Source organism: Zea mays, chromosome 7 (genome assembly GCF_902167145.1).
Source record: "Zea mays cultivar B73 chromosome 7, Zm-B73-REFERENCE-NAM-5.0, whole genome shotgun sequence".
NCBI classification, from domain to species: domain Eukaryota; kingdom Viridiplantae; phylum Streptophyta; class Magnoliopsida; order Poales; family Poaceae; genus Zea; species Zea mays.
The window spans coordinates 74,898,269-74,924,861 of NC_050102.1; the positions used below are offsets into that span (position 1 = coordinate 74,898,269).

Sequence of the window (26,593 nt, forward strand, 5' to 3'; positions counted from 1 at the left end):
CGACGGGAAGTTTCCAACTGGCGCGGGAGGGAACGAACAAGAAGCTTTAGCGAGCGGACAAAAGTGTGTCAGGTTTAACAGATGACAAGGACGACCGCTATTTTAGCGAAACCTTTATAGGCCATTGCTGGATGCCTTGCGAACGACGAGAAACACTATATTTAAGGTACAAGACACTTTAGCGTCTCTTGCTGGAGACAACCTTAGAACACACATATTTCAGAACTTTTAGAAGTGAACTCATTTTTATTTATGTGCTTGTGAACACCTTCTGTGCAACTCAGATTTCAGAACACATTTATGTGCAACTCAGATTTTCAGAACACGTGTGTGCATCACAGAATTCACATTTCATAATACATTTCAGAGAGTTTATTAAATACGAGTCTACAATTTAATAATTGATAAATAGCCTCTAAATTTTTATGCCCGCCAAAAAATCCCGCCGAACCCCTGCCTGCCAAAATTACAGAAATTTGTATATACCATGACCCTAAACTAATCGATTCCTTCCCAGTTCCCACCACGAGGCCACGACCTGATGACCGTCCTCCTCGCCCCAGCGCCGCTGCAAAATCCAACTACCTCGGCGCTGTCGTCCCCATCTGCCTCGGCGCTGTCGTCCATCCATTTGCCTCGACGTTCATTCCCAGCCACTACGCCACGAGCCCACGACCATCCTCCTCGAATCGCCGCTGCCGCATCCAATTGCCTCGGCGCCGTTGTCTCATCCATCCACCTCGGCATCGTCACCCATCCATCCACCTCGGCGTCTGCTCGTCACTGCCTAGTCGTGATCAAGATGCCCCCTGGAAGGATGGCTGGGGCAAGGACACGCACGGACATTGGTGGTAAGTGACTTCAAGTTCTTCACGCATTTATTGTTTTGCTGTAGAGACGTTTCAGGTGATCAGATCAGATCCCCTATTCTCATTTTTATGGCTTAAACGTTCGTATTTGTTAGTCGCAAGTTTTTTTACCGTTGTACCAGAGCATGACCGGCCTTTTGAATTACCATGCGATGTAGAGGCATGCTTGTGCATATGTGTCGGCGTTTCGAGACAGGGGGGTCCCTAAGCCGACGAGTGAGTGTGCTGCGTGCCCCAGCCCAGATGGGTCGAGCGCGTGGGCGAGCGCGAAGGGGGGAGAGGCGAGGTGGCCGGAGTCGAGCGTGAGAGAGGTGGAAGTCCCGCGGCCTTCGTGTTCGTCCCGCGCCCAGGTCAGGTGCGCTTGCAGTAGGGGGGTTACAAGCGTCCACGCGGGTGAGGGAAGCGAGCGGCCCCAAGAGAGCGCCTGTCCCGTCCTCGGTCCCGCGCGGCCAACCTTCTCTAAGAAGGCCCTGGTCCTCCCTTTTATAGTCGTAAGGAGAGGATCCAGGTGTACAATGGGGGGTGTAGCAGAGTGCTACGTGTCTAGCGGAGGGAGAGCTAGCGCCCTAGGTACATGCCAATGTGGCAGCCGGAGAGATCTGGGCACCCTGCTGGCGTGATGTCGTGGCTGTCGGAGGTGCGGCGGAGCCTGGCGGAGGGACAGCTATTGGAGCGGTCGAGTCCCTGCTGACGTCGTCCTGCTTCCGTAAGAGAGCTGGGGGCCGCCGTCGTCATAGAGCTTGTGGAACGCCATCATTGCCCCTCCGGCGGAGCTGGCCGGATGGGACGCCGGTCTTGTTCTCCGTGACCCGAGTCGATTCGGGGTAGGATGATGATGGCGCTTCCTGTTGACGTGGCGGTCTGTGCCCTAGGCAGGGCGACGTGGGGGTTCCTCCGAAGCCGAGGTTGAGTCTGCCTTCCGTTGCCGTGGCCGAGCCCGAGCCATGGGGTCGGGCGAGGCGGAAGTCGTTCGGCCGAGGCCAGGGCGGAGTCCGAGCCCTGGGGTCGGGCGAGGCGGAGTTTCGTCGTCTTCCGGGTCTTAGCCCGAGTCCGAGCCCTGGGGTCGGGCGGAGCGGAGTTTCGTCGTCTTCCGGGTCTTAGCCCGAGTCCGAGCCCTGGGGTCGGGCGAAGCGGAGTTCGCCGTCTTCCGGGTCTTAGCTCGAGTCCGAGCCCTGGGGTCGGGCGGAGCGGAGTTCGCCGTCTTCCGGGTCTTAGCCCGAGTCCGAGCCCTGGGGTCGGGCGGAGCGGAGTTCACCGTCTTCCGGGTCTTAGCCCGAGTCCGAGCCCTAGGGTCGGGCGGAGCGGAGTTCGCCGTCTTCCGGGTCTTAGCCCGAGTCCGAGCCCTGGGGTCGGGCGGAGCGGAGTTCGCCGTCTTCCGGGTCTTAGCCCGAGTCCGAGCCCTGGGGTCGGGCGGAGCGGAGTTCGCCGTCTTCCGGGTCTTAGCCCGAGTCCGAGCCCTGGGGTCGGGCGGGGCGGAGTTCGCTGTGGTGCCTTTGGCAAGGCCTGACTGCCTGTCAGACTCACTCTGTCGAGTGGCACTGCAGTCGGAGTGGCGCAGGCGGCGCTGTCCTTCTGTCAGACTGGCCAGTGGAGTGGTGGAGTGACGGCGGTCACTTCGGCTCTGCCGGGGGCGCGTGTCAGGATGAAGGTGTCAGGCCACCTTTGCGTTAAATGCCCCTGCAATTTGGTCAGTCGGTGTGGCGATTTAGTCAAGGTTGCTTCTGAGCGAAGCCAAGGCCTCGGGCGAGCCGGTGATGTGTCCGCCATAAAAAGGGGGCCTCGGGCGAGACGGAAGTCTCTTGAGGTCGGCTGCCCTTGGCCGAGGCTAGGCTCGGGTGAAGCGTGATCGAGTCACTCGTGTGGACTGATCCCTGACTTAATCGTACCCATCAGGCCTTTGCAGCTTTATGCTGATGGGGGTTACCAGCTGAGAATTAGGCGTCTTGAGGGTACCCCTAATTATGGTCCCCGACAGTAGCCCCCGAGCCTCGAAGGGAGTGTTAGCACTCGCTTGGAGGCTTTTGTCGCACTTTTTTGCAAGGGGACCAGCCTTTCTCGGTTGCATTTCGTTCCGGTGGGTGCGCGCGAGCGCACCCACCGGGTGTAGCCCCCGAGGCCTCGGAGGAGTGGTTACACTCCTTCGAGGTCTTAATACCTCGCGCAATGCTTCGGCTGATCTGGTCGTTCCCTCATGCGAACTGGCCGTAGCCCGGGTGCACGGTCGGGGTCCAAGCTCTCGGGCTGGTATGTTGACGCTGTCAACGATTTGGCCGGAGCCGGTTTTTGCGAGAGCAGCCCCCGAGCCTCTGCACAGGGCAAGAGGGCGATCAGGGACAGACTCGACTTTTTACATACGCCCCTACATCGCCTTTCCGCAAGGAGGAGGGGGGGAGTGCGCCATGTTACCCTCGATGGGCACCGAACATGGTGTCTCCGGTGAGCTGCAAGCGGGTAATCCGAGTGGACGTCCGTGCCCCGTTCGTTGGGGGTCGGCTAGGGGCCCAGAGGCACGCCCAAAAGTACCTGCGGGTGATTTGCCGGACCCGGTCCCCTGGCGACGGGGTCCGAGGGCTCGATGCCTCCCTCCGATGGGATTCCGTTACAAGATCGTTCCCGCTGGTCTCGGAAATGTCCTAGGGTACCTCGGGAGCGCAGCCCGAGCCTTGGTTATGTATCGAACGTACCCCTGGTCATCCCTCGCTCGGTGTGTGAGGCGACTGTGAACCCTTCGGGGGCCAGCCTTCGAACCCCTGATCAGTAATGGGCGCGGAGCCCAAGTAGCCTGAGGCGGCCATGGAACCCTTCGGGGGGCTGGCCTTCGAACCCCTGACCAGTAGTGGGTGTCGGGCCCACGCGATCTGAGGCGGCTGTTGAACCCTTCGGAGGGCCAGCCTTCGAACCCCTGATCAGTAGTGGGGGGCTCGGAGCCCGGTTCCTTCGCGGAGAAGGATCCCTTTCGGGGTATCCCCCTTTCCCGGTCCCTGTTGCAAGAGATAGAGAAAGAGGAAAACGGAAAAGGATACGAAATCGGACGACGTGGCGTACCTTTTCTGACGCGGTTATTATGGTGAAGGTGAAGCGTCGCGCGCTCCTCCCGTCAGAGACGCCGCCTGTCCCGCCGCGGAGTAAATGCGACGGGGCGAGTGGTTGGCGGGGCGGCCGTTGCGCGCGTGCGATCCGTTCGAGGAACGGGTCACGGGTGCACCGTCTCCACGCCGTGAGAGGAGGCTCTCTTGCTGTCCCAGGATGGGACGTGAGCCTGGCTGACGACGTGACCGCTGCGCTCGCCCGCCTGCCACCGCTATTACTGCCGGCCCACTTTCGGTCGCTTTGACCGACGCGCCAGGCTGGCGCTGTTGGGTCGCCTCGAGTCGCGGCATTGGCTCCGCAACCGAAGAGGCGCGATGGTGGCACAAGTGGCGGTGCGGTTGCTTGCATGCAGCAACTGGCGCGCCGGTTGCTCGACGCGTGGGCCTGGGTTCCCAAGCTGGCGTGTCAGAAGTTGGAGAAGCGCGCCCATCTGGCGCGGTTGCATGCCGCCTGCATGGCTGCCCGCCCCTTCTGCCCGTTGGTCTGGGCGAAAATGGGGGGTCGCTTGTAACCGCTGGACGGTCGTGCGCACCACGCGCGGCGGTCTGGCTTCTTCTGCCCTGAGCCGGCTTGCATGACATGCGGGACCCAGCCCCCGAGTCGCAGGGGAGGGCCTTGGAGCGTGTTGGAGAAGACTCAGCCCGTGGCGCCTGGGGGCGCACGTAGGGAGAGTTGCCTTTAAAAGGAGGGAGACTCCTTTCGGAAGGCAACCATGTCTTCTTCCTCCCTTAAGCGTCGTGTCTTCCCATCTTCAAGCCCCCGGATGGGGGGTATCCGCCGCCTTTCCGCCTCCTCGTTGGAGGAACACAACTCCATGGGAGTTGGTACCTCTCAGCCATCGTTCGGCTTCAAGGATTTTCATCACGCAGCCTGGCCACGCTCCGCCACCGGTGGCCACCCAAGATGGTGACCTCTAGTTCGACGGTGGGGGAAGCGGGCCAGGCCGCGGCCTCTACTCCTCCCTCGGCCTCAAGGATTTTCGTCATCCAGGCCAAGATGGAAGATGAGGCGAGTCGGGGGGCCGCCCCCACGTGGGTCGGCTGCCCTTTTCTTCCCCCCGCGCCCGGGGGTGAAGGGCGTCCTTGAGCCCCACGGAGACTTCCTCCAGCCATGCCGGGATATGTAGGGCGCTAGTGGCCTTGGATCTCCGTCTCCCTGCCTGAATGGCTGGTTCTCGTCCTCAGCGGGGGGGAGTCCTCCTGTCATGACACCTGCCCCAAAGCTGCTGCCTAAGCCGCTTCGCTGTCTAGGGCAGGGGTGGTTGTCGTCGCGGTTGGAACGGGCGGCAGCGAGCCGCTCATCGTTCTTCAGTTACTCCGCAGGCCTTCCCCCTCGGAGGGGGGTTGTTCGTACCTGCGGAGGTGGGAACCGGAGTTCCATTGGTAGTGGCATCTCGAATGCCAGTGTTTTTTGTTCATTGTGGCTGTCGGGGCCTGAACATGTATGTAATTTCGGCACGGAGCCGTGTTTTTTCCTCATTTTCGAGCACTAAGTCTCGCCTGTTGATTATCTGAACCGCTTTACCAAGCATGAGTCGCCCCGTGTCAAGGTGACGGGTGAGGTATCCGTATCCCGGAGGCGTAGGAATCCCTCGGCCCGTTCGGCCTTGTTGTCTGGGGTTCCTCTAGCTTAGTTAAAGAGACCCCTCGGCCGCCCTTCGGTGGACCGAGGCCAGGGGTAGCGATATCAGTATGAACAGAGGCGGAGTTGGCTCGAGAATGGGAACCTGGTTGGCCAGAGCCTAGTCGTGTTGTCCGTCAGCGGAGCCGACGCCGAAGTCGATCAGTCGAGGCCTCGGGTCGGGCTGGCGTCCTTGGAAGCCGGTTGACCGAGGCCCCAGGGGTAACCGGTCGAGCCGCCTGCTCGGGCCGGATTCCCGGAGGAGTCCCTGGGCCGCGTCGCCGCCCGAGGCTGGGTCGGGCTTTGCTGAAGACGTCGTCGATGCCGAGGGTGCTACGGCTCCCTTCAGCGTGAAGACCCGAGCCTGCAGGATCAGATCATCTTGTAGCGTGTGCTTTCTGCGGCCGCCGAGGCCAGAAAAAACACACCCTCGCCACGCTTGCGAAGCTGCGCCTTTTTTCCTCTTGTTTCGAGCATCTGGACTCTGTCGGTAACAGGGATGTTTGTGTGAGCGAGAGTTGCTTTTCGCGGAAGGGACGAGTGAGGTATCCGTATCCCAGAGGCGTGGGAATCCCTCGGCTCGGTCGGCCTTGCCGCTTACGCGTACTTTCACCCGTCCATGAGGCCCTGTCCCCGACTTAGTCGAGAAAGCTTGAAGGACTGCTTCGGCAGGAGAGCTTCCGAACGTGAAGACTTGTTCGGTCCACGGAGTCGCTTTATCCGAGCGCAAGTTACTTATCGCAGAAGGTGATGAGTGAGGTATCCGTATCCCGGAGGCGTAGGAGTCCCTCGGCTCGGTCAGCCTTGGCTGCTTACGTGTACTCCGTCGTTTCCAGGATCCGCTTTCCGAAGTAGTCAAGAAGCACGAAAGAAATCCTGCTAAAAAGAGATCCTTTTTCGAGGAAAAATTCGACGCAGAGGGGGTCTCCCCCCTTTTAGCCCCCGAGGGAGGGTCGGGCTTTGCCGAGGCTAAGCCGACCCTTCCTTGACGACTAAACTTTGCGTAGGTGCGAGGTATATGAACAACTTGAAAACATCTTAAGGGTAGAAGCGACGTAGCTGTTTGATGTTCCAAGCGTTGCCGTAGATTTCGCCTTGATTGTTGGCCAGCTTGTATGTTCCGGGCTTCAGAACTTTGGCGATGACGAACGGCCCTTCCCAGGGGGGCGTGAGCTTGTGCCTCCCTCGGGCGTCTTGCCGCAGCCGAAGCACCAGATCGCCCACCTGGAGTTCTCGGGACCGGACCCCTCGGGCGTGGTAGCGTCGCAGGGACTGTTGGTACCGCACCGAGTGTAGTAAGGCCCTGTCCCAAGCTTCCTCCAGCTGGTCCAGCGATTCCTCTCGGCTAGCTTGGTTGCTTTGTTCGGTGTAGGCCCTCGCCCTCGGGGAGCCGTATTCCAGGTCAGTGGGCAAGATAGCTTCAGCCCCGTAGACCAGGAAAAACGGCGTGAAGCCCGTGGCACGACTCGGCGTCGTCCTTAGGCTCCAGACCACCGAGGGGAGTTCCTTCATCCATCGCTTGCCGAATTTGTTGAGGTCGTTGTAGATCCGAGGCTTGAGCCCTTGTAGAATCATGCCGTTGGCACGCTCTACTTGCCCATTCGACATGGGATGAGCCACGGCGGCCCAGTCCACCTGGATATGGTGATCCTCGCAAAAATCCAAGAATTTTTTGCCGGTGAACTGGGTGCCGTTGTCGGTGATGATGGAGTTCGGGACCCCGAAGCGATGGATGATGTTGGTGAAGAACGCCACCGCCTGCTCGGACCTGATGCTGTTCAGAGGTCGGACCTCGATCCACTTGGAGAATTTGTCGATGGCGACCAGCAGGTGCGTGTAGCCCCCGGGCGCCTTCTGCAAGGGACCGACGAGGTCCAGACCCCATACAGCGAAGGGCCAAGTGACGGGTATTGTCTGCAGAGCCTGAGCGGGCAGGTGCGTCCGCTTCGCATAGAATTGGCACCCTTCGCAGGTGCGGACAATTCTAGTGGCGTCAGCCACCGCCGTTGGCCAGTAGAAGCCTTGCCGGAAAGCATTTCCGACAAGGGCTCGGGGCGCTGCGTGGTGGCCGCAAGCCCCCGAGTGTATTTCTTGCAGCAGTTCCCGACCTTCGGCGATGGAGATGCATCGCTGGAGGATGTCCGAGGGGCTGCGATGGTAGAGCTCCTCTTCGTCGCCCAGCAAGACGAATGACTTGGCGCGTCGCGCTACCCGCCGAGCCTCGACTTGGTCGAGGGGTAGCTCTCCTCGACGGAGATATTGCAGGTACGGGGCCTGCCAATCTTGATCTGGCGTGGCCCCGCTCTGCCCTTCCTCGACGTTCAGTGCCTCACCCTCGGAGGCCGAGGGTACCTTGGGCTGTGCCGAGGGTACCTCGGGCTGAGCCGAGGGTACCTCGGGCTCGGGCGCGTCGTCGAGCTTGACGGAGGGTTGATGCAGATCCCGGGAGAAGACGTCCGGAGGGACTGTCGTTTGCCCCGAGGCTATCTTAGCCAGCTCGTCTGCGGTTTCGTTGTAGCGCCGAGCGATGTGGTTGAGCTCGAGCCCGAAGAACTTGTCTTCCAGGCGCCGAACCTCGTCGCAGTAGGCCTCCATCTTTGGGTCGCGGCAGTGGGAGTTCTTCATGACTTGGTCGATGACGAGCTGCGAATCACCGCGGGCGTCGAGGCGTCTGACCCCTAGCTCGATGGCGATCCGCAATCCGTTGACCAGAGCTTCGTACTCGGCCACATTGTTGGACGCCGGGAAATGGAGGCGCAGCACGTAGCGCAAGTGCTTTCCGAGGGGCGAGATGAAGAGCAGGCCTGCGCCGGCCCCCGTCTTCATCAGCGACCCGTCGAAAAACATGGTCCAGACCTCCGGTTGGATCGGAGTCGTTGGCAGCTGGGTGTCGACCCATTCGGCCACGAAATCCGCCAACACCTGGGACTTGATGGCCTTCCGAGGGGCGAACGAGATCGTTTCGCCCATGATTTCCACCGCCCACTTTGCGATCCTGCCCGAGGCCTCTCGGCACTGGATGATCTCCCCCAGGGGGAAGGATGACACCACAGTTACCGGATGAGACTTGAAGTAGTGTCGCAGCTTCCGCCTTGTCAGGATCACAGCATACAGCAGCTTTTGAACTTGCGGGTAGCGGATCTTAGTCTCGGACAGCACTTCGCTGATGAAGTAGACCGGCCTCTGAACGGGCAATGCATGCCCTTCCTCTTGCCTTTCGACCACAATCGCGGCGCTAACCACCTGAGTGGTCGCGGCGACGTAGACCAAGAGGGCTTCTCCGTCCGCCGGGGGCACCAAGACAGGCGCCTTTGTAAGGAGCGCCTTCAGGTTGCCGAGGGCTTCCTCGGCCTCGGGGGTCCAAGCGAAACACTCGGCCTTCCTTAAGAGGCGGTACAGAGGTAGACCTCTTTCGCCGAGGCGTGAGATGAAGCGGCTCAGGGCCGCGAGGCATCCCATGACCCTCTGTACCCCTTTTAAGTCCTTGATGGGTCCCATGCTGGTGATGGCCGCGATCTTCTCCGGGTTGGCTTCGATGCCTCGCTCGGAGACGATGAACCCTAGGAGCATGCCTCGGGGCACCCCGAAGACACACTTCTCAGGACTAAGCTTGACTCCTTTCGCCTTGAGACACCGGAATGTCACTTCAAGGTCGGAGAGGAGGTCGGAAGCCTTCCTTGTCTTGACTACGATGTCATCGACGTAGGCCTCGACTGTGCGACCGATGTGTTCGCCGAACACATGGTTCATGCACCGCTGGTACGTCGCGCCCGCATTCCTCAAACCGAATGGCATGGTGACATAGCAGTACATGCCGAACGGCGTGATGAAAGAAGTCGCGAGCTGGTCGGACTCTTTCATCCGGATCTGGTGATACCCTGAGTAGGCATCGAGGAAGGACAGGGTTTCGCACCCAGCGGTGGAATCCACGATTTGGTCGATGCGAGGCAGAGGGTAGGGAACCTTCGGACATGCTTTGTTGAGACCAGTGTAGTCTACACACATCCGCCATTTCCCCCCTTTCTTCCTCACAAGCACAGGGTTGGCAAGCCATTCGGGATGGAATACCTCTTTGATGAACCCTGCTGCCATTAGCTTGTGGATCTCTTCGCCAATCACTCTGCGCTTCTCCTCATCGAATCGGCGCAGAGGTTGCCTGACGGGTCGGGCTCCGGCCCGAATATCCAGCGAGTGCTCGGCGACATCCCTCGGTATGCCGGGCATGTCCGAGGGACTCCACGCAAAGACGTCGGCGTTTGCGCGGAGAAAGTCGACGAGCACTGCTTCCTATTTGGGGTCGAGCCCGGAACCGATCCGGACCTGCTTGGCGGTGTCGCCACTGGGGTTGAGAGGGACGGCCTTGACCGTCTCCGCTGGCCCGAAGTTGCCGGCGTGGCGCTTCACGTCTGGCACCTCCTTGGAGAGGTTCTCCAGGTCGGCGATGAGGGCCTCGGACTCGGCGAGGGCCTCGGCGTACTCCACGCACTCCACGTCGCATTCGAACGCGTGTTTGTACGTGGGGCCGACGGTGATGACCCCGTTGGGGCCCGGCATCTTGAGCTTCAAGTAGGTGTAGTTGGGGACGGCCATGAACTTCGCGTAGCATGGCCTCCCTAGCACGGCGTGGTAGGTTCCTCGGAACCCGACCACCTCGAACGTCAGGGTCTCCCTTCGGAAGTTGGAGGGTGTCCCGAAGCAGACGGGGAGGTCGAGTCGCCCGAGGGGCTGGACGCGCTTCCCAGGGATGATCCCGTGGAAGGGCGCAGCGCCTGCTCGGACGGAGGACAGATCGACGCGCAGGAGCTTGAGGGTCTCGGCGTAGATGATGTTGAGGCAGCTGCCCCCATCCATCAGGACCTTGGTGAGCCTGACATCGCCGACAACGGGGTCGATGACGAGCGGGTATTTCCCCGGGCTCGGCACATGATCGGGGTGGTCGGCCTGGTCGAAAGTGATGGGCTTGTCGGACCAGTCTAGGTAGATGGGCGCCGCCACCTTCACCGAGCAGACCTCCCGGCGCTCTTGCTTGTGGTGCCGAGCCGAGGTATTCGCAGCATGCCCTCCATAGATCATGAAGCAGTCGCGGACCTCGGGGAATTCTCCTGCTAGGTGATCTTCGTTCTTGTCGTCGTCGCGGGTCCTGCCACCCTCGGCGGGTGGCCCGGCCCTGTGGAAGTGACGCCGAAGCATAACGCACTCCTCGAGGGTGTGCTTGACGGGCCCCTGATGGTAGGGGCACGGCTCCTTGAGCATCTTGTCGAAGAGGTTTGCACCTCCGGGGGGCTTCCGAGGGTTCTTATACTCGGCGGCGGCGACAAGGCCCGCGTCAGCGGCGTCGCGTTTCGATTGCGACTTCTTCTTGCCTTTCTTCTTGGCGTCGCGCGGAGCAGACGCCTCGGGAGCTTCTTCCGATGGGCGGCCCTGGGGCTGCTTGTCCTTTCGGAAGATAGCCTCGACCGCCTCCTGGCCAGAGGCGAACTTGGTGGCGATGTCCATCAGCTCGCTCGCCCTGGTGGGGGTCTTGCGGCCCAGCTTGCTCACCAGGTCGCGGCAAGTGGTGCCGGCGAGGAACGCGCCGATGACATCCGAGTCGGTGATGTTGGGCAGCTCGGTGCGCTGCTTCGAAAATCGCCGGATGTAGTCCCGGAGCGACTCCCCCGGCTGTTGCCGGCAGCTTCGAAGGTCCCAGGAATTCCCGGGGCGCACGTATGTGCCCTGGAAATTGCCAGCGAAGGCTTGGACCAAGTCGTCCCAGTTGAAGATCTGCCCCGGAGGCAGGTGCTCCAACCAGGCGCGAGCAGTGTCGGAGAGGAACAGCGGGAGGTTACGGATGATGAGGTTGTCGTCGTCCGTTCCACCCAGTTGGCAGGCAAGGCGGTAGTCCGCGAGGCACAGTTCCGGTCTCGTTTCCCCCGAGTACTTCGTGATAGTAGTCGGGGGTCGGAACCGGGTCGGGAATGGCGCCCGTCGGATGGCCCGACTAAAGGCCTGCGGACCGGGTGGTTCGGGCGAGGGACTCCGATCCTCCCCGCTGTCGTAGCGCCCCCCACGCCTGGGGTGGTAGCCTCGGCGCACCCTTTCGTCGAGGTGAGCCCGACGGTCGCGTCGATGGTGCTCGTTGCCGAGGTGGCCCGGGGCCGCAGGCGCGGTGTTGCGCGTGCGCCCGGTGTAGACCGAGGCTTCCCGCATGAATCGGGAAGTCGCGGCATGAGGTTCCGAGGGATAACCTTGCCTTCGGGAGGCAGTGCTCTCGGCCCGCTGGGCCGCAGCGCCTTCCAGGAGATTCTTGAGTTCTCCCTGGATTCGCCGACCCTCGGTGGTTGACGGCTCCGGCATCGCGCGGACGAGCATTGCTGCGGTTGCCAGGTTCTGACCAACCCCGCTGGATGCGGGCGGCGGCCTGATCCTGACATCGTTGGCGACGCGGTGCTGGAGACCTTGGGGCAAGTGACGTATTTCTCCGGCCAGGGGTTGGCCCGCCCACGCCTGTCCGACGTCCCGACGGATCGGCTCAAGCGCTCCTGTTCCCTCGTTGAGCCTGGCCTGCGCCTCGCGGACTTGCTCGAGTTGTGGGTCGTAACCCCCCGCCGGAGCGGGGACCACAGCTAGCTCCCGTGGGATGTCGGCGCGAGGCACCGGCCTAGGGAGATCACCGTCCTCCGGCATGCCAAGATGGTTGCCTTCGGAGGGATTCCCTAGCTCGATGTGGAAACATTCGCGGCTTGGGCCGCAGCTCTCGTCGCCAAGGCTGCGGCTTCCATCGGAACAGTCGGATAGGCAGTAGTCACATGCGGTCATGAAGTCCCGCACGGCACTGGGGTTGCCAAGTCCGGAGAAATCCCAAGCGATGCTGGGATCGTCATCTTCCTCGGACCCAGAGGGCCCGTAGGTCGAGACGTCCGTCAGTCGGTCCCAAGGCGACCGCATACGGAACCTCAGTGGGGTTGCACTCGCCTCAATGAGAGCGCCCGCCAAAACGAGGTCGTTTGGCGGGTTGAGGCCGAGTCGAAATGACGCAAGATGGGAGTTAGTCGGTACCTTTTTGTCGACGAGGAGCGACGTAGTCACATCGGGGACTGGTTGCACCGTCAACTCTGGTTCGAGGGCGACGTCCTGCAGGCTTTCCGCGAGCGCGCCGGCGTCGTCTTCTTGCTCGGGGTCAGCGTGCCGCGGGGGGACGGCGCTTGCCTCCGTCTTGAACGCGAGGTCGACGTCCGGCGTGCCTTCCGTCGGGGCGTCGGGGGCATCGATTCACTCGACGGCCGACGAAGCGCGGCCTCCCACCTGGCCTTGACGGCCCCGCCTCCTCCTCCGTTGGCGGGGGAGAGAACGGAGCGAGCCCGAATGTTGCCCTTCCACCACGCGGGGAAGACGTCGTCGATTCCGCCGCCGGCGGGCGGGTTGTCGGCCGCCATTGTCGTAGTCGCGCGGCGGTGGAAGAAGTATCATGTCGTAGCTGCCGTCGAAGGACATGAACTCAAGAGTCCCGAAACGAAGCACCGTCCCGGGCCGGAGAGGTTGCTGGAGACTGCCCATCTGGAGCTTGACGGGGAGCTGTTCGTCAGCACGCAGCAGGCCCCTACCTGGCGCGCCAACTGTCGGCGTTTCGAGACAGGGGGGTCCCTAAGCCGACGAGTGAGTGTGCTGCGTGCCCCAGCCCAGATGGGGCGAGCGCGTGGGCGAGCGCGAAGGGGGGAGAGGCGAGGTGGCCGGAGTCGAGCGTGAGAGAGGTGGAAGTCCAGCGGCCTTCGTGTTCGTCCCGCGCCCAGGTCAGGTGCGCTTGCAGTAGGGGGGTTACAAGCGTCCACGCGGGTGAGGGAAGCGAGCGGCCCCAAGAGAGCGCCTGTCCCGTCCTCGGTCCCGCGCGGCCAACCTTCTCTAAGAAGGCCCTGGTCCTCCCTTTTATAGTCGTAAGGAGAGGATCCAGGTGTACAATGGGGGGTGTAGCAGAGTGCTACGTGTCTAGCGGAGGGAGAGCTAGCGCCCTAGGTACATGCCAATGTGGCAGCCGGAGAGATCTGGGCACCCTGCTGGCGTGATGTCGTGGCTGTCGGAGGTGCGGCGGAGCCTGGCGGAGGGACAGCTGTTGGAGCGGTCGAGTCCCTGCTGACGTCGTCCTGCTTCCGTAAGAGAGCTGGGGGCCGCCGTCGTCATAGAGCTTGTGGAGCGCCATCATTGCCCCTCCGGCGGAGCTGGCCGGATGGGACGCCGGTCTTGTTCTCCGTGACCCGAGTCGATTCGGGGTAGGATGATGATGGCGCTTCCTGTTGACGTGGCGGTCTGTGCCCTAGGCAGGGCGACGTGGGGGTTCCTCCGAAGCCGAGGTTGAGTCTGCCTTCCGTTGCCGTGGCCGAGCCCGAGCCAAGGGGTCGGGCGAGGCGGAAGTCGTTCGGCCGAGGCCAGGGCGGAGTCCGAGCCCTGGGGTCGGGCGAGGCGGAGTTTCGTCGTCTTCCGGGTCTTAGCCCGAGTCCGAGCCCTGGGGTCGGGCGGAGCGGAGTTTCGTCGTCTTCCGGGTCTTAGCCGGAGTCCGAGCCCTGGGGTCGGGCGAAGCGGAGTTCGCCGTCTTCCGGGTCTTAGCCCGAGTCCGAGCCCTGGGGTCGGGCGGAGCGGAGTTCGCCGTCTTCCGGGTCTTAGCCCGAGTCCGAGCCCTGGGGTCGGGCGGAGCGGAGTTCGCCGTCTTCCGGGTCTTAGCCCGAGTCCGAGCCCTGGGGTCGGGCGGAGCGGAGTTCGCCGGCTTCCGGGTCTTAGCCCGAGTCCGAGCCCTGGGGTCGGGCGGAGCGGAGTTCGCCGTCTTCCGGGTCTTAGCCCGAGTCCGAGCCCTGGGGTCGGGCGGAGCGGAGTTTGCCGTCTTCCGGGTCTTAGCCCGAGTCCGAGCCCTGGGGTCGGGCGGGGCGGAGTTCGCCGTGGTGCCTTTGGCAAGGCCTGACTGCCTGTCAGACTCACTTTGTCGAGTGGCACTGCAGTCGGAGTGGCGCAGGCGGCGCTGTCCTTCTGTCAGACTGGCAAGTGGAGCGGTGGAGTGACGGCGGTCACTTCGGCTCTACCGGGGGCGCGTGTCAGGATGAAGGTGTCAGGCCACCTTTGCGTTAAATGCCCCTGCAATTTGGTCAGTCGGTGTGGCGATTTAGTCAAGGTTGCTTCTGAGCGAAGCCAAGGCCTCGGGCGAGCCGGTGATGTGTCCGCCATAAAAAGGGGGCCTCGGGCGAGACGGAAGTCTCTTGAGGTCGGCTGCCCTTGGCCGAGGCTAGGCTCGGGTGAAGCGTGATCGAGTCACTCGTGTGGACTGATCCCTGACTTAATCGTACCCATCAGGTCTTTGCAGCTTTATGCTGATGGGGGTTACCAGCTGAGAATTAGGCGTCTTGAGGGTACCCCTAATTATGGTCCCCGACAATATGGTTCCATAAAAAATTCAGAATAGGACTAGTAACCATAAAAGCAATTTTCAGGATCATAATAATATCAGAACAATTTAGATAGTTGCATAGCAGTTCATAAATTACTATAAACAATCGATGGCAAAGAAATGACCGATCATAATCATTCAAGTCGTCATTACAATTTCACCAGTCAAGGCTACCATTAACATTCACCGATCAAACTTTGGAAGGGTCCTCCGATGATCCAAATGCAGTTAGCACACAACCAAGCAGTACAAACAGTGTGTGGCTGCTGCACGCAGGACCATTATATGTTCTGTACTGAGCACCAATAATTACTTTACAACTGTTTCCTACTATGTTCCACCAATCGTCGTGTTGTTAGCACGGTGGGAAGCGAAGAGGGTTCAGAGAGTAGAAATCTGATATTTTATCTAGTTCAATAGAATTCCAATTAGTTTACTTGCTGCAATTAGTTCAGTAGTTGTGTCCTATTCACATGCTACAATTAGTTAACAGGACTTGCAGCAATTAGTTCACTTGCTGCAACACTCATATTTTGTTGCGTTCAGCAGGAATGCCCTAGTTAACAGGAGAACACTCATATTTTGTCTATTTAATGTTTGTTTAGAAGAACCAATTACTGAGTATGAAAAGGAGAGGGCTTTAAAGGTGATGAGGAACAACAAAATGTTGAGCAGCCTTGGTATAACTGGATTAACATCACTTATTCGATCAAGTAATACAAGGAAGAACTCTATCGCTCAAGAAGACTTTGATCCATTGTATGAACCTGATCATAGTGAGGACAATGGTCATCATGTGTCTGATAAGGTACTTAGATTTCTTCTTGTACCCCTTTGGTGTTATTACTTATTTTTGCTCAATGTGCAGTAAGATCAATTTGGGTTCAATTCTTTTATTATGCATACGAGGCCATGCAGGATGTACCTTACAACTGTGAAAGGAGGAACACCAACATGTCTACTGGTTCTGGAGGAACAAAAGGATCCAAGAGAGTGCTAGCACCTAATGCAGAAGACCAAGTTGGTAGAGTAACTAGGCAAAAGACAAAGGAACAATCCTCAGCAGATAAAGATGTACGTGGTTCGACTACAAATACAGAAGAGCAGGCATTGATATCTGCCAATTGTCCTGCACAACATGATGATGAGATTCAGATCTGTGATGAAGGCAAGAAAATAGTGATCCATTATACAACAAATATGTTATAGAAATTTGCATTAAATTGATTATAATTTGCACTAATTGTGTGAAAATGTTCATTATTTTCAGGTCAAACAGATGCCATGATGGATAAATGGATAAGGGGGAAAAGTATGGGCAGGCAATTGGGACGGATAAGCCGAGGCTTAAATACAAAGATCCCATTGGTCATCTCTGAAGGCAAAAGACGTCCAGAGGTTCCTATGCAAGCTGCAATGCTTGCATCGGAAGGAGGAATTTCACTTAGGCAACATATACCGATCCTAACGCACTGGAAGGATTACAAGAATGACAAGTCCTATTTAGAAGACTTCGTCAGAAGAATTGGTGTAAGTAAATAGTCTTCCTTCCTACAACATGTCTTGGTTCCTCTTTCATTGTGTTTGTGGTACATATATTGTTTGTGCTGGTTTGTGTGCCTTATTTCTGTAAATTGTCTAAACAGTGTCTAGTTGTGTTGTAGAGCACATCGATTGGTATGCTTCAGTCCACAAAGTGAGTTGAATCTTAACACTAAATAAATTATGTCGTACTAAATGCAGGAGGGGGTATTCTAAAATCTGCTATATGTTTGACTCTAGATGTTGGAGATAATTGAGGAGTTTGTTGCTAGAGCATGCTAGAGGAAATTGGAATTAGTATAATCTCTCAACTATACAATAATCACACTGCATAGCTAAATGCAAGTATTTTAGGACTCAAACCAAATGCAAGTATTGCTACATGTGAACAACTTATTAAACTACATGAACGAAAGCATGTGCCAACTAGTGTTGTTGCTTCCATTTTTGCGCTGCAAAGCTACAGACCCTGCATTGTAGAACATGCCTTCTCTGTGCTCGTGCAGGATTGTTGGACCTCTATTTTGGTGATGCATTGTAGATCATGCCTCTTGTTTTCAACAAGGCTGCAGCTCTTAGTCAAGTTAGCATATAGATAGCAGGTGCACTTGATCTCATACATTGCTTTACTGATATTACTAAAAGGTATAATAACCTCTTATATGCCTAATGTTGAGTATTATCGTTCACTTCTTGATGAGACCATTCTATCAGATTCTATTCTATTATTAAAGAACTAAGAAATTTGGCTACAAGAACTACATATGTTTCCTCTGTTCCAAATGGCACATTACCTTCATTGGACACTGAATTACTCTATTCTAATATGCATGCTCTTTACTAGGGTCAATTTGCCGTCAACACCAAAAACAAAGATGTCAGATTTGCATGTGCTGATGTGATGATGTGTGTGCAGCGACAAATGAGATATAAGCTCAAGAAAGCTTACTTTAATGGTGTGGCTGCTGACAAAGTGAGAACAACATCACCATTGAGTACTATGACAGATGAGCAATGGATGCAACTAGTGAATATGTGGTCTACCCCAAAGCACAAGGTATAGAGTTACAAGCTGCAATTCGTGTTCTCTACTAATGTCAACATGAAATTAGATAGAAACTACCCTATGCTATGATCTATTTCCAGTTGTGGTCTGTACTTAAATCAAAAGATTTTGATTTTGATTATAATATCTACTTTAGAGGATAAAGTGTTGCATACTATTGTTTTTCTTAAGTATACTCAACAAAATGTTTTCTCAGAGGATAAAGTGTTAGATACTATGAATATCTACTTTTGACTTTGTACGTTTGTCTCCACTTTAATGTATGTTTCTTATTTTACAAAATGGTTGTATAGGACAAGTGTGAGAACAACAAAGTGATTCGTGGCAAAGTTCGGTTCCAGCAAAAGACAGGATCTCGGAGTTACATTGCACATTTGCATTCCGTGGTATTATACATAAATAATGTGTGTTCATCACTTATCATTATGTTCCAAGCTTACATTTAGAAATTGTGTGCATGTATTTTAGAAGCAAGCCAAATATGGAGATGCACCACCAACTGCGATTGATCTTTTTAAAGAGTGCCATTGTAGCAGCAAGACTGGTTTTGCTGAGCCTGTAAAGGAAGCAATTGTAAGTGAATGCTCCATTTTCAACTATAGTTTTATTTATTGATTTCAGATAATGTTGTTGTTGTGTTGTTCATTGATTTCAAATAACCGTACAAAATCATGATTGCTCCTTTTTCTGTATAACATTGTATCTATATGGAAGCATCACTCTTGGACCATGCATACTGTTTTGGGTACTGTTCTGTTCTGAATTAAGGAATTGTTCTATTCCAAATCAAACATTTGTTCTGCTCTATTCTGTTCTAGGTACATCTTATTAAGGAACTTTTCTGTTCTGTTTTGATCAAACATCTATTATGTTCATCTATCCAAGTGTGTTGTTCTGTTTAGCTGAGTCAAACATTTATTTTGTTCATATATCCTTGTGTGTTGTTCTGTTCAGTTAAATCAAACATCTATCCATGCATATTGTTCTCTTCTGAATTAGTTTAGTGTTCTAAATAAAAATTTAAGTAACTTTGTTGGCTCAGAAATGACAATGCATTTTGGTACGCTACCTGTATAATATAAATGATATGCTACTTGTATAATAGAGAGCAACAAAACAATAGAGATGACTTGTACAATAGAGATTACAATGGTACTTGTGCATTTTGATAGGTGAGGAACAATGCTACTTGTATAATAGAGATGACTTGTATAATAGCGAACACTTCCCTGTATTATACAACTAGCATTGCTACTTTTATAATAGAGAACACTTGACCAATTCTACTTATAGGAACATGACTTGTATAATAGAGATGACATATACTAGGTAGAATGCTACATTGCTACTTGTATAAAAGAGATGATGTGCTACTTGTATAATAGAGATGACTTATGCATTTTGATATGCTATTGCTTGTTTTGGTTTCATTTTATCACCTCTTGTCTTATTTTTAAACCTCCTCATTCACAGGACACAATGGAATCACTTATGGGTGAACATGGAGTAGAAGGGAAAGAATCCAAGACCCCTATAGAAGCAGTTGCTCAAGTGTTGGCTTCATCAAAATTTCTTCAAAATATTGGTCTTGTACCTGCCACAAAGAAAAGCAGCAATGGTGGTGATCCTACACGTGTGGCAGACCTTGAGGCAGAACTTGAATCAGAGAAGCAAAATACATTAGAAGTTAGAGCTCAGTTAGATGCCCTCAAGAAAAAGGTAGAAGAATCAGAACAAGCAAGGGATAAGAAGTTAGAAAAGATTAATGATCTGCAAAAAGGAGCAGATGAGACCAATGCTCTCCTTCGTCGTCTCTTTAGCCTCAATAAGTAGTTGATCCATTCATTTTTGTGTGGCCCTTTGCTACTATATGACCCTTATTTTATTTTTCTTTTGGTACTATCCTTTGTAGCTAGTGTAATGAAAACATGACATTTTTTATTTTGCTATGTTCTTTTGGTACTGTCCTCGGCACTCTACGTGAAGCTGGTGATAAAACATGATGCTAGTATTGAAAATTTTGAAGGATTTGGTTTTTGATAAACGATATCTATGATAATATGTTGCTAAGTATATTTGATGGTCATTTATTATTTGTTTAATTACAATGGATTTTGCTTATAGTACATTGTGATTTGTGAAACAAATTGGCTGGTGCAACCCAACGCTAGTTCCACCAGGGCACTACAATTTCTGCGCCTGTTAACAACGGTTGGTTACATATTTGAAAATAAAAAGGCAAAAATAGGGTACAATAAAATGGATGCAATGTCTATGCGCTGGGCTACTATATTAAAAAATAAAAATGCAAAAAAAATAGTGAAACAAATTGGCTTACGGCCAAATATTTTGTGACGAATAAAATTGTCATAAGCATAGATGCCACGTAAGATCCTAGTCATGCCATGTAATTTGCATGTTTAATTTTATGATGTTTTCTATCCTACGTGTAAGCATGATGTGGCATTTTTTAGTGATGGTTAGTGACGAAAATAGCATGTCACAACACTATGACGACATATATTATGTCACTAAATTTATGACGAAAGAACATGAAACGTCATAGATCAAGCAATGCCACGCATGATAGGTGAAGAAGTGATTTTCGTCATGGAGATGCCATAAATTTCAAAAAGTGACATAAATTCAAAGTTTGGTGACATAAAGAGAACGTCACAGAAGGTCACAAGTGTTGTAGTGTGCCTATAAATAGGTGAACAGTACCCCCGTACGGTTCACGCTGGATTGTAATTGCTCTCGCGTCAACACCTTCGAACAAGCCGAAGGTATCAATATAATATAATTTCTGTTAATGTTCATGTGTATATCACGAAATATGTGTATGAATGAATATATGGGTTACACATATTGTCTCTATGTATTTTTATTCTCATAGATGATGAAGGTATTCCTTCATGACCTTCGTCCGAAGATCATTATATCCGAAAGGAGATAATGTTTCAGGGGATGAAGGTCCTTAATCATTGACAATTGTGTTGCCTTGTTCTTGATTGTCACACCCGGATTTTAGGGGTCCAAAACCCGAGCGCGAACTTCACCAAGTGTGCTAGGATCAAGTCTCACACATATGATGACTCATGGTATAGAAACGAATGTCACATCATTAATATATAACGGAGTTCTGTATAAAATAGATAAATGATTACATCATATGAAGACAACGATCCAGCAACCATAGTTGACTGGGAGATGACGACCTAGACCACTCACAAACTCATCACAGCATCCTTCATGCGCCACATCCTGTGGTACCTGTTCTTGACCTAGGGGGGATGTGAGTATAGCAAGGGTGAGCTCACATACATTCATCGCTCAACAAGTTGTGGGGAATAATGTGCATGAACTCACCAAAGGTGGGAGCTCGTGTGAAGTGTAAGGCTTACCAAAGGGGAATAATGTGCATGAACTCACCAAAGTTGTGGGGAATAATTAACACAATGATCTTGTCATGAACAATAATTAAAACAACAACATAACTGGAACATGATCATAATGTAACATTAATTTCCCAAAACCAATTAGAGCAATAGCAAAACTACCCAATAGTTTTTTTGTCTGCAAGGTGTGGGATAAATAATGCTAGGGAAACCTATAAGGTCCCATCAAATTAACTTGATCATGTCACAGTGATTAACCAGAACATTATTGGGTAAAGAAGAGTGATTAAGGGCACAACTTGCATGTAACTCGAATTTCTAGGTACTTCACCAAGTTGGTCTTCGGTGACTCGTAACCTCGCTGCTACTTGTAGCAATACATACAAAAAGACAAGTAGTACATAAAAATAACATTACACCAAACATGAGAACAAACCACATAAGAATATTTTACGCGTTGCTATGAGGTCGTAAGTTCGAGAACCACTAAATTCAGAGTTACGGTTAAGAAGATATGATTTTCCAAAGATTTAGGTGATTAAACAATAAAAGATAAATTATATGTTAATTAATATAAATCATGTGAGAATTAATTAAACTTTAATCTGAGATATAACTTGATTATAGGTTGCATTTTTAGTCAGTTATAATCATGGACAGTTAACTTTGATTAGCAAGATAAATCAATAATCATAGGATAAACAATATAAATGTAAGTAATATGTTGTAAATAATGTTGTTATTGTGTATACAAATTTAATATGAGACTAACGCAACTTGAACGGACTAAATCAGAGTTAAAACGAGCAATATAGGGATTAATTTAGTTTTTGGTCATTTTTATAATTAAATCGAGCTCTAGGGACTTATTTGCAATTCTTAGGGACTGCTAGGTAATCATCTTACCGCACACATGGACGACAGGTAGATTACTATAGAGCACATGTTCTCTTTTGCTAAAGTAGACGGCCGAAAGGGTATGAGCTTTTGTAGACCGTTGGATCAATAATCTACGGTGCAGATTAGATCGAAGTCTCCGTCGTTGGATCTGAGATCGACAACATAGATTTTATGATAGCAGATCGGATTTTCCCCACCAGATTGAATCAGAGGACCCACGGCCTCGGCTGAATCGGTACGCGACCAATCCCATCACAGCCGTCGGATCTAAAATCAACGCTCGAGACTAAAGGATCCCGCGATCTGATCTCGGCCAACAGATCCGAGATCAACGGCTACGATTTTCGATCACGATGGGGTATTTGAGATTCCATCGTGAGCGCACATCATCGGATCGATGGCCAGGGCCGTTTCTCCCCCGCATGATCCTGTTCACGCTAGACAGGGGCTGCAGCATCCTGCCCACGGTGGCAGGCCCACCGGCGAGCGGTGACTGCTGCGAGGCTATGGATGAGATGAGTCTTTGATTGATGGCTTGAGGTGTTATGGTGGCATGTATTTATATAGGTTGGGAGGTGGGTGGTTATATGATAAAGATCTAATCTGGTACTTATTTGTTACAACAATATCATGTATGTTAGGAACTCTAACAAACTGGATCCCAAATCTATTACATGATAGATCTAATCTGGTACTTATCTGTTATATTCCTATCATATCTATTAGGAACTCTAACAAACTCAAATCTAGAATAGGTAACAGTGATGCAAGATCCGGCAATTGGAATAAAAAAATAGGAGGAAAAACTCACATGGGTTGTGTTCCTTAAGTGGCCGAATAGATAAGCCTTTTATTTGCTATTCTTTTTTTCTTTATTTCTAAATGTAATTATCCCAATTCAAATCTGATTTTAAATTTTGAAACCATATTTATAAGCACAACCAAAACAGCAACATGAATGCAAATATTTTACACTTATTTACTCCATATTTACTTTGCTCAAATAAGTATTTGTATGCATGAAATGTAATAAACATGGAATTCACATAGTTATATAACCCAATAGGAGTAATGTAACACCCCTAGTGTTACTGCCACTAAAACTTGAGCATGACATCATAAGCATTGGCATATCATGTGTTTGTCACACTTAGAATGCATTCACTAGGCAAAAAGTTCAAACAAGTTGTATTGATGCGACATTTTATGGGTGAAACCCTAGGATACAGTGCTTAACCCTAAACTGGGCTCAAAAGAATAAACAAAGCTCAATTAAGAGAAAACTTCAAAACTTAGTAGAAATGATCATAAAATAGCACCATGGATGGACTTAAGTAGCATCCAAACCCTAGAAGTACCAAAAACCCTAAATGGACCCCTGAGAAACCCTGGACTGAAACCCTAGGGGTTGTATGCAAAATGTGCACATTTTTGGACCTAAGTGCAAAAACCATGAAATTAGGGTACCTTAACTCATATGATTCACATGTATGTGGATTTGCAACTTAAACCCTGAGATTTGGATTTATTTGCAAAAAGCCCATTTGAACTCTATTGAGTTAAGTCTGAAATTCAGTGGAATTGGCTCAACTTGGGAGCCCTGTATCTTCCAAATTATGAAGATTTTGCCCTAGGTCAACACATCAAGTTTTTAGAGCTGTGTAAGGAGAACAATTTTGGTTAAGTCACTAAGCACTGGTACTGAACAGAAATTGGAGAAAAATGTGCCTAAAGTTTAGCTGTCAGACTGTCTTAGGTCTGAATTCTGGCTGACAGTGTGATTAGGCAGTTTTTGGACTTAGATTCAACCATAATCCAGTCAGTGTTTGGCTATGGTTGCTTTAGTAAGTTTGTAGCTAGATCATTAGGCTACAATTTTGCTGTAGAGCATTGATCTAGTTGCCATACAAAATCGGGAGGAAAATTCGCCCCAAACATGGTCTGACAGACTGACTGAAGAAGAATCTGTTGGTACAGTAAACAAAAATCTTCAGTTCAGCCCCCTCGCCGCCGCCGCCTTTTGCGCCCGGATTCGCGTTGGTCGTCACGATTCGTGCCTCTGGCGAGTGGATTTCGCTCACCCGTGAAAAGATCTCGTCGTGGATGGGTTTGAGTTACTGTGGCCTCGCTGTCCTCGACCACTTGCACCGACGACGTGGCTTTACGGCCGTCACCGGAGTTGGCGTCCTCCATCGCGATTGTGCCATGGCCCCGGCCTTTAACCACGTCGCTACTAGCCGCACCAGCTCGCCGATAACCGTTGTAGCCCCTCAGCCGGTGAGTGCCACGGTTTCACCCGCGCCAGTAACCTTCTTCCTCTCCGGCTGCCGCGCGTCTCCGTTAAATTCACTGGCCACCGCTCAAGCATGCTATAAATTGAGTGCACCCGCGGCTCTGTTAGGTAATTACGCATCCATTGCACCAGTCCTTGCCCCGGATTATCCACCAGAGCCTCCCAATTTCTCTCTTCCCCCAATATGGTTCTCCACGCCACAGTGTGTAGGCTCACCGTGGTCAGCGTACTCCAGGTCTGTTCGTGCTCTCTGCCCTCTTGTTTCAGCATCCTTAGGTTCCCCTGATGCTCCTCGACCAACCCGATTGAGTTAAGCTCCCTTAGATCGCCGGGAACGCATTAGAAGGTCCTTTCGTCACACGGTCACCGTGGACAGAGCGAGTTAGAGGTCTGATAGTGAAATTAGTTGAGGGGAAACACTTGTTAGGGTGTGAATTTGGTCTCAGCCGAAGTAGAGCACCGGTCATTGAGTGATTCGACCGGTATGCGCTCGCCAGAGCTCAGCTCTCTGCCGGGCTGTGTCGTGGACCTGGCATTGTAGAGAAACAGAAGTCCGAGGGGATTTCTGTAACTGTCAGTGAGACAGGAGAATAGCGTTGTAACCCTTTTCCAGTTAATCAAAATGATAGGGGCATTTCTGCAAAGCCGACAGCGCAGGCGCGGGCGCGCGCGCTTTCGCCAGTAAATGGGCCGACCTAGGCCAGTTTCAGCCCAATCCTGTAGCATGTTTTCCTTTTTCTTTTTCTTCTGAACTTTGAGAATTTCCAGAAAATTATAGAAAAATGCTAAAAATGTCAAACCAATTTTGCTAGGCTTCTAATTTCCTATAGTAGTTAATAAAATAGTTTCATAATTTTTAGTTCCAATAGGGAATTTTGGGGCATTTAAAATAGCCAAAATCCATACTTCTGGAATTTTAGAGAATAATTAATAATCCCAAATTCATCAAACTCTTAAGATAGGCTTTAAATATTATTTAGAAGCCTTGGGTAAAGTTTGGTATGATTTGGACCATGTTTGATACTTAGAACCCAAAACCCTAGCCCCCTGCCCTATGAACTTCACTATAAACTCCGAAAACCCTAGTTTCTCGGAGATCCGTGAAGGAAAGTTGTATTCAAGACATTAGATTATAAACTTTTATTATCTTTGCATCTTCATGAGCATTACATAAGCATTCATGATTATATATGGTTATATCTAGAAAACGAGGAGGAAATAGAAGTTGAAGAAGCGAGGACTTCACCACCACCACTTGAAGAACATCAGGCAAAAAACTGTTTTTACTTTGATATCTGTGGAGCAGAGCCTAATTAACCTATCACACAAGGCAAGCCCCGGTGCATTTGCCACCTCCTTGTTATTTTAAAACTCTTTCTCACTTGCTTGATGCATTAGGTGATAGGAGTTGTGTGCTAAAACAAGTTGCTGCATTTCCTTCCTTGAGAAATTGATTACCTTCCTTTGATCCCCTGTTTTACAAAAAGGTTTTTCTTATGCTTAGCCCTGCTCTAGAAAAACAAAATGTGTTGTTTTCACAAAGGATGATGTTGCAAAGTGGGTGGGATGTTTTCAAAAATAAAACTTGATGGTGGATCCATCATGGCCATGATGGGTTCAACATCGGAAAAGATGTACCTCTGCCAGGTACCAAACTTTGGGTTTGAAATGATAAAGCTGAGACCGCGTGGATGACTTGCACGAGAAAGAGAGTCTCGGTGTAGTGTCTCCGTCTGAGTCGATTAAGGACCGTGTCAATGTAGGCTTGATGATCGAGGACCCTTTAGCTGGTCACATGCCTCGTCATGGGTAAGCTTTGCCTCAGGCAGACTAATACCAGAATTAGATAACACGCAATCGGAGTGGAGAGATGGTGAGAGTAGCGTGTACCCTCTGTGGCAAGAGGCTAGATGGTGGTGTATCTGTGCTCTCGGTTGGCGTGAACCTGATCTGGTCTTAAGAACCCCGGTGGCGAGTTGACATATGCAAGGTTTAAGTGCTACATATGTCGTGTGATCGGAGATCCTCAGCTGAGTATAATCGATTCGGATCATTATAACTTCGCGGATATGAAGACTTGGTCACTGCCCTACACTTAGCAATCCAGTGAAGATGAAGGGTTGATAAGGAATTGGCTAGTATAGGTCAAGTGATTGAACTAGGGTAGAAAGAACTCTAGAACTCAGGTAATGACTTAACTTGCTAATAAAACTGGACTTTTAAGGATCTACTATTAGTAAGCATTTCTGCAAATAGAGTCTTTGATTATTGATAAGCCATACCTTGATCCCCAAAGGCCAGCATATCCTTGAGAGTCTTTTATTTTGACGGGTAAGTCTTGCAAAAGTACACTTCGTACTCAGGGCTTTGTCCCATGTTGTTTTAGGTGAAGAAGCAGCAAACTTTTAT

The 26,593-nt window shown here is 51.9% G+C and overlaps 1 protein-coding gene across 1 annotated transcript; it reads left to right on the top strand.

The window, feature by feature from the left end:
- Window positions 1-817: 817 nt before the first annotated feature.
- Window positions 818-19,426, top strand: LOC103633926 (uncharacterized). The gene is made up of 8 exons (XM_020541567.1): window positions 818-851; window positions 15,591-15,793; window positions 15,904-16,153; window positions 16,367-16,515; window positions 17,372-17,584; window positions 17,887-17,979; window positions 18,062-18,166; window positions 19,067-19,426. Exons 1-8 carry the CDS (start codon window positions 818-820, stop codon window positions 19,424-19,426), a joined length of 1,407 nt encoding a protein of 468 aa, XP_020397156.1.
- The last annotated feature ends 7,167 nt before the right edge of the window (window positions 19,427-26,593 follow it).

Coding starts and splice junctions, on each gene's coding strand:
- LOC103633926 (XM_020541567.1), top strand. CDS start 818: ATGGCTGGGGCAAGGACACGCACGGACATTGGTG. Junction 852..15,590: donor GACACGCACGGACATTGGTG/GTAAGTGACTTC, acceptor ATGTTTGTTTAG/AAGAACCAATTACTGAGTAT. Junction 16,516..17,371: donor ACTTCGTCAGAAGAATTGGT/GTAAGTAAATAG, acceptor GCTCTTTACTAG/GGTCAATTTGCCGTCAACAC.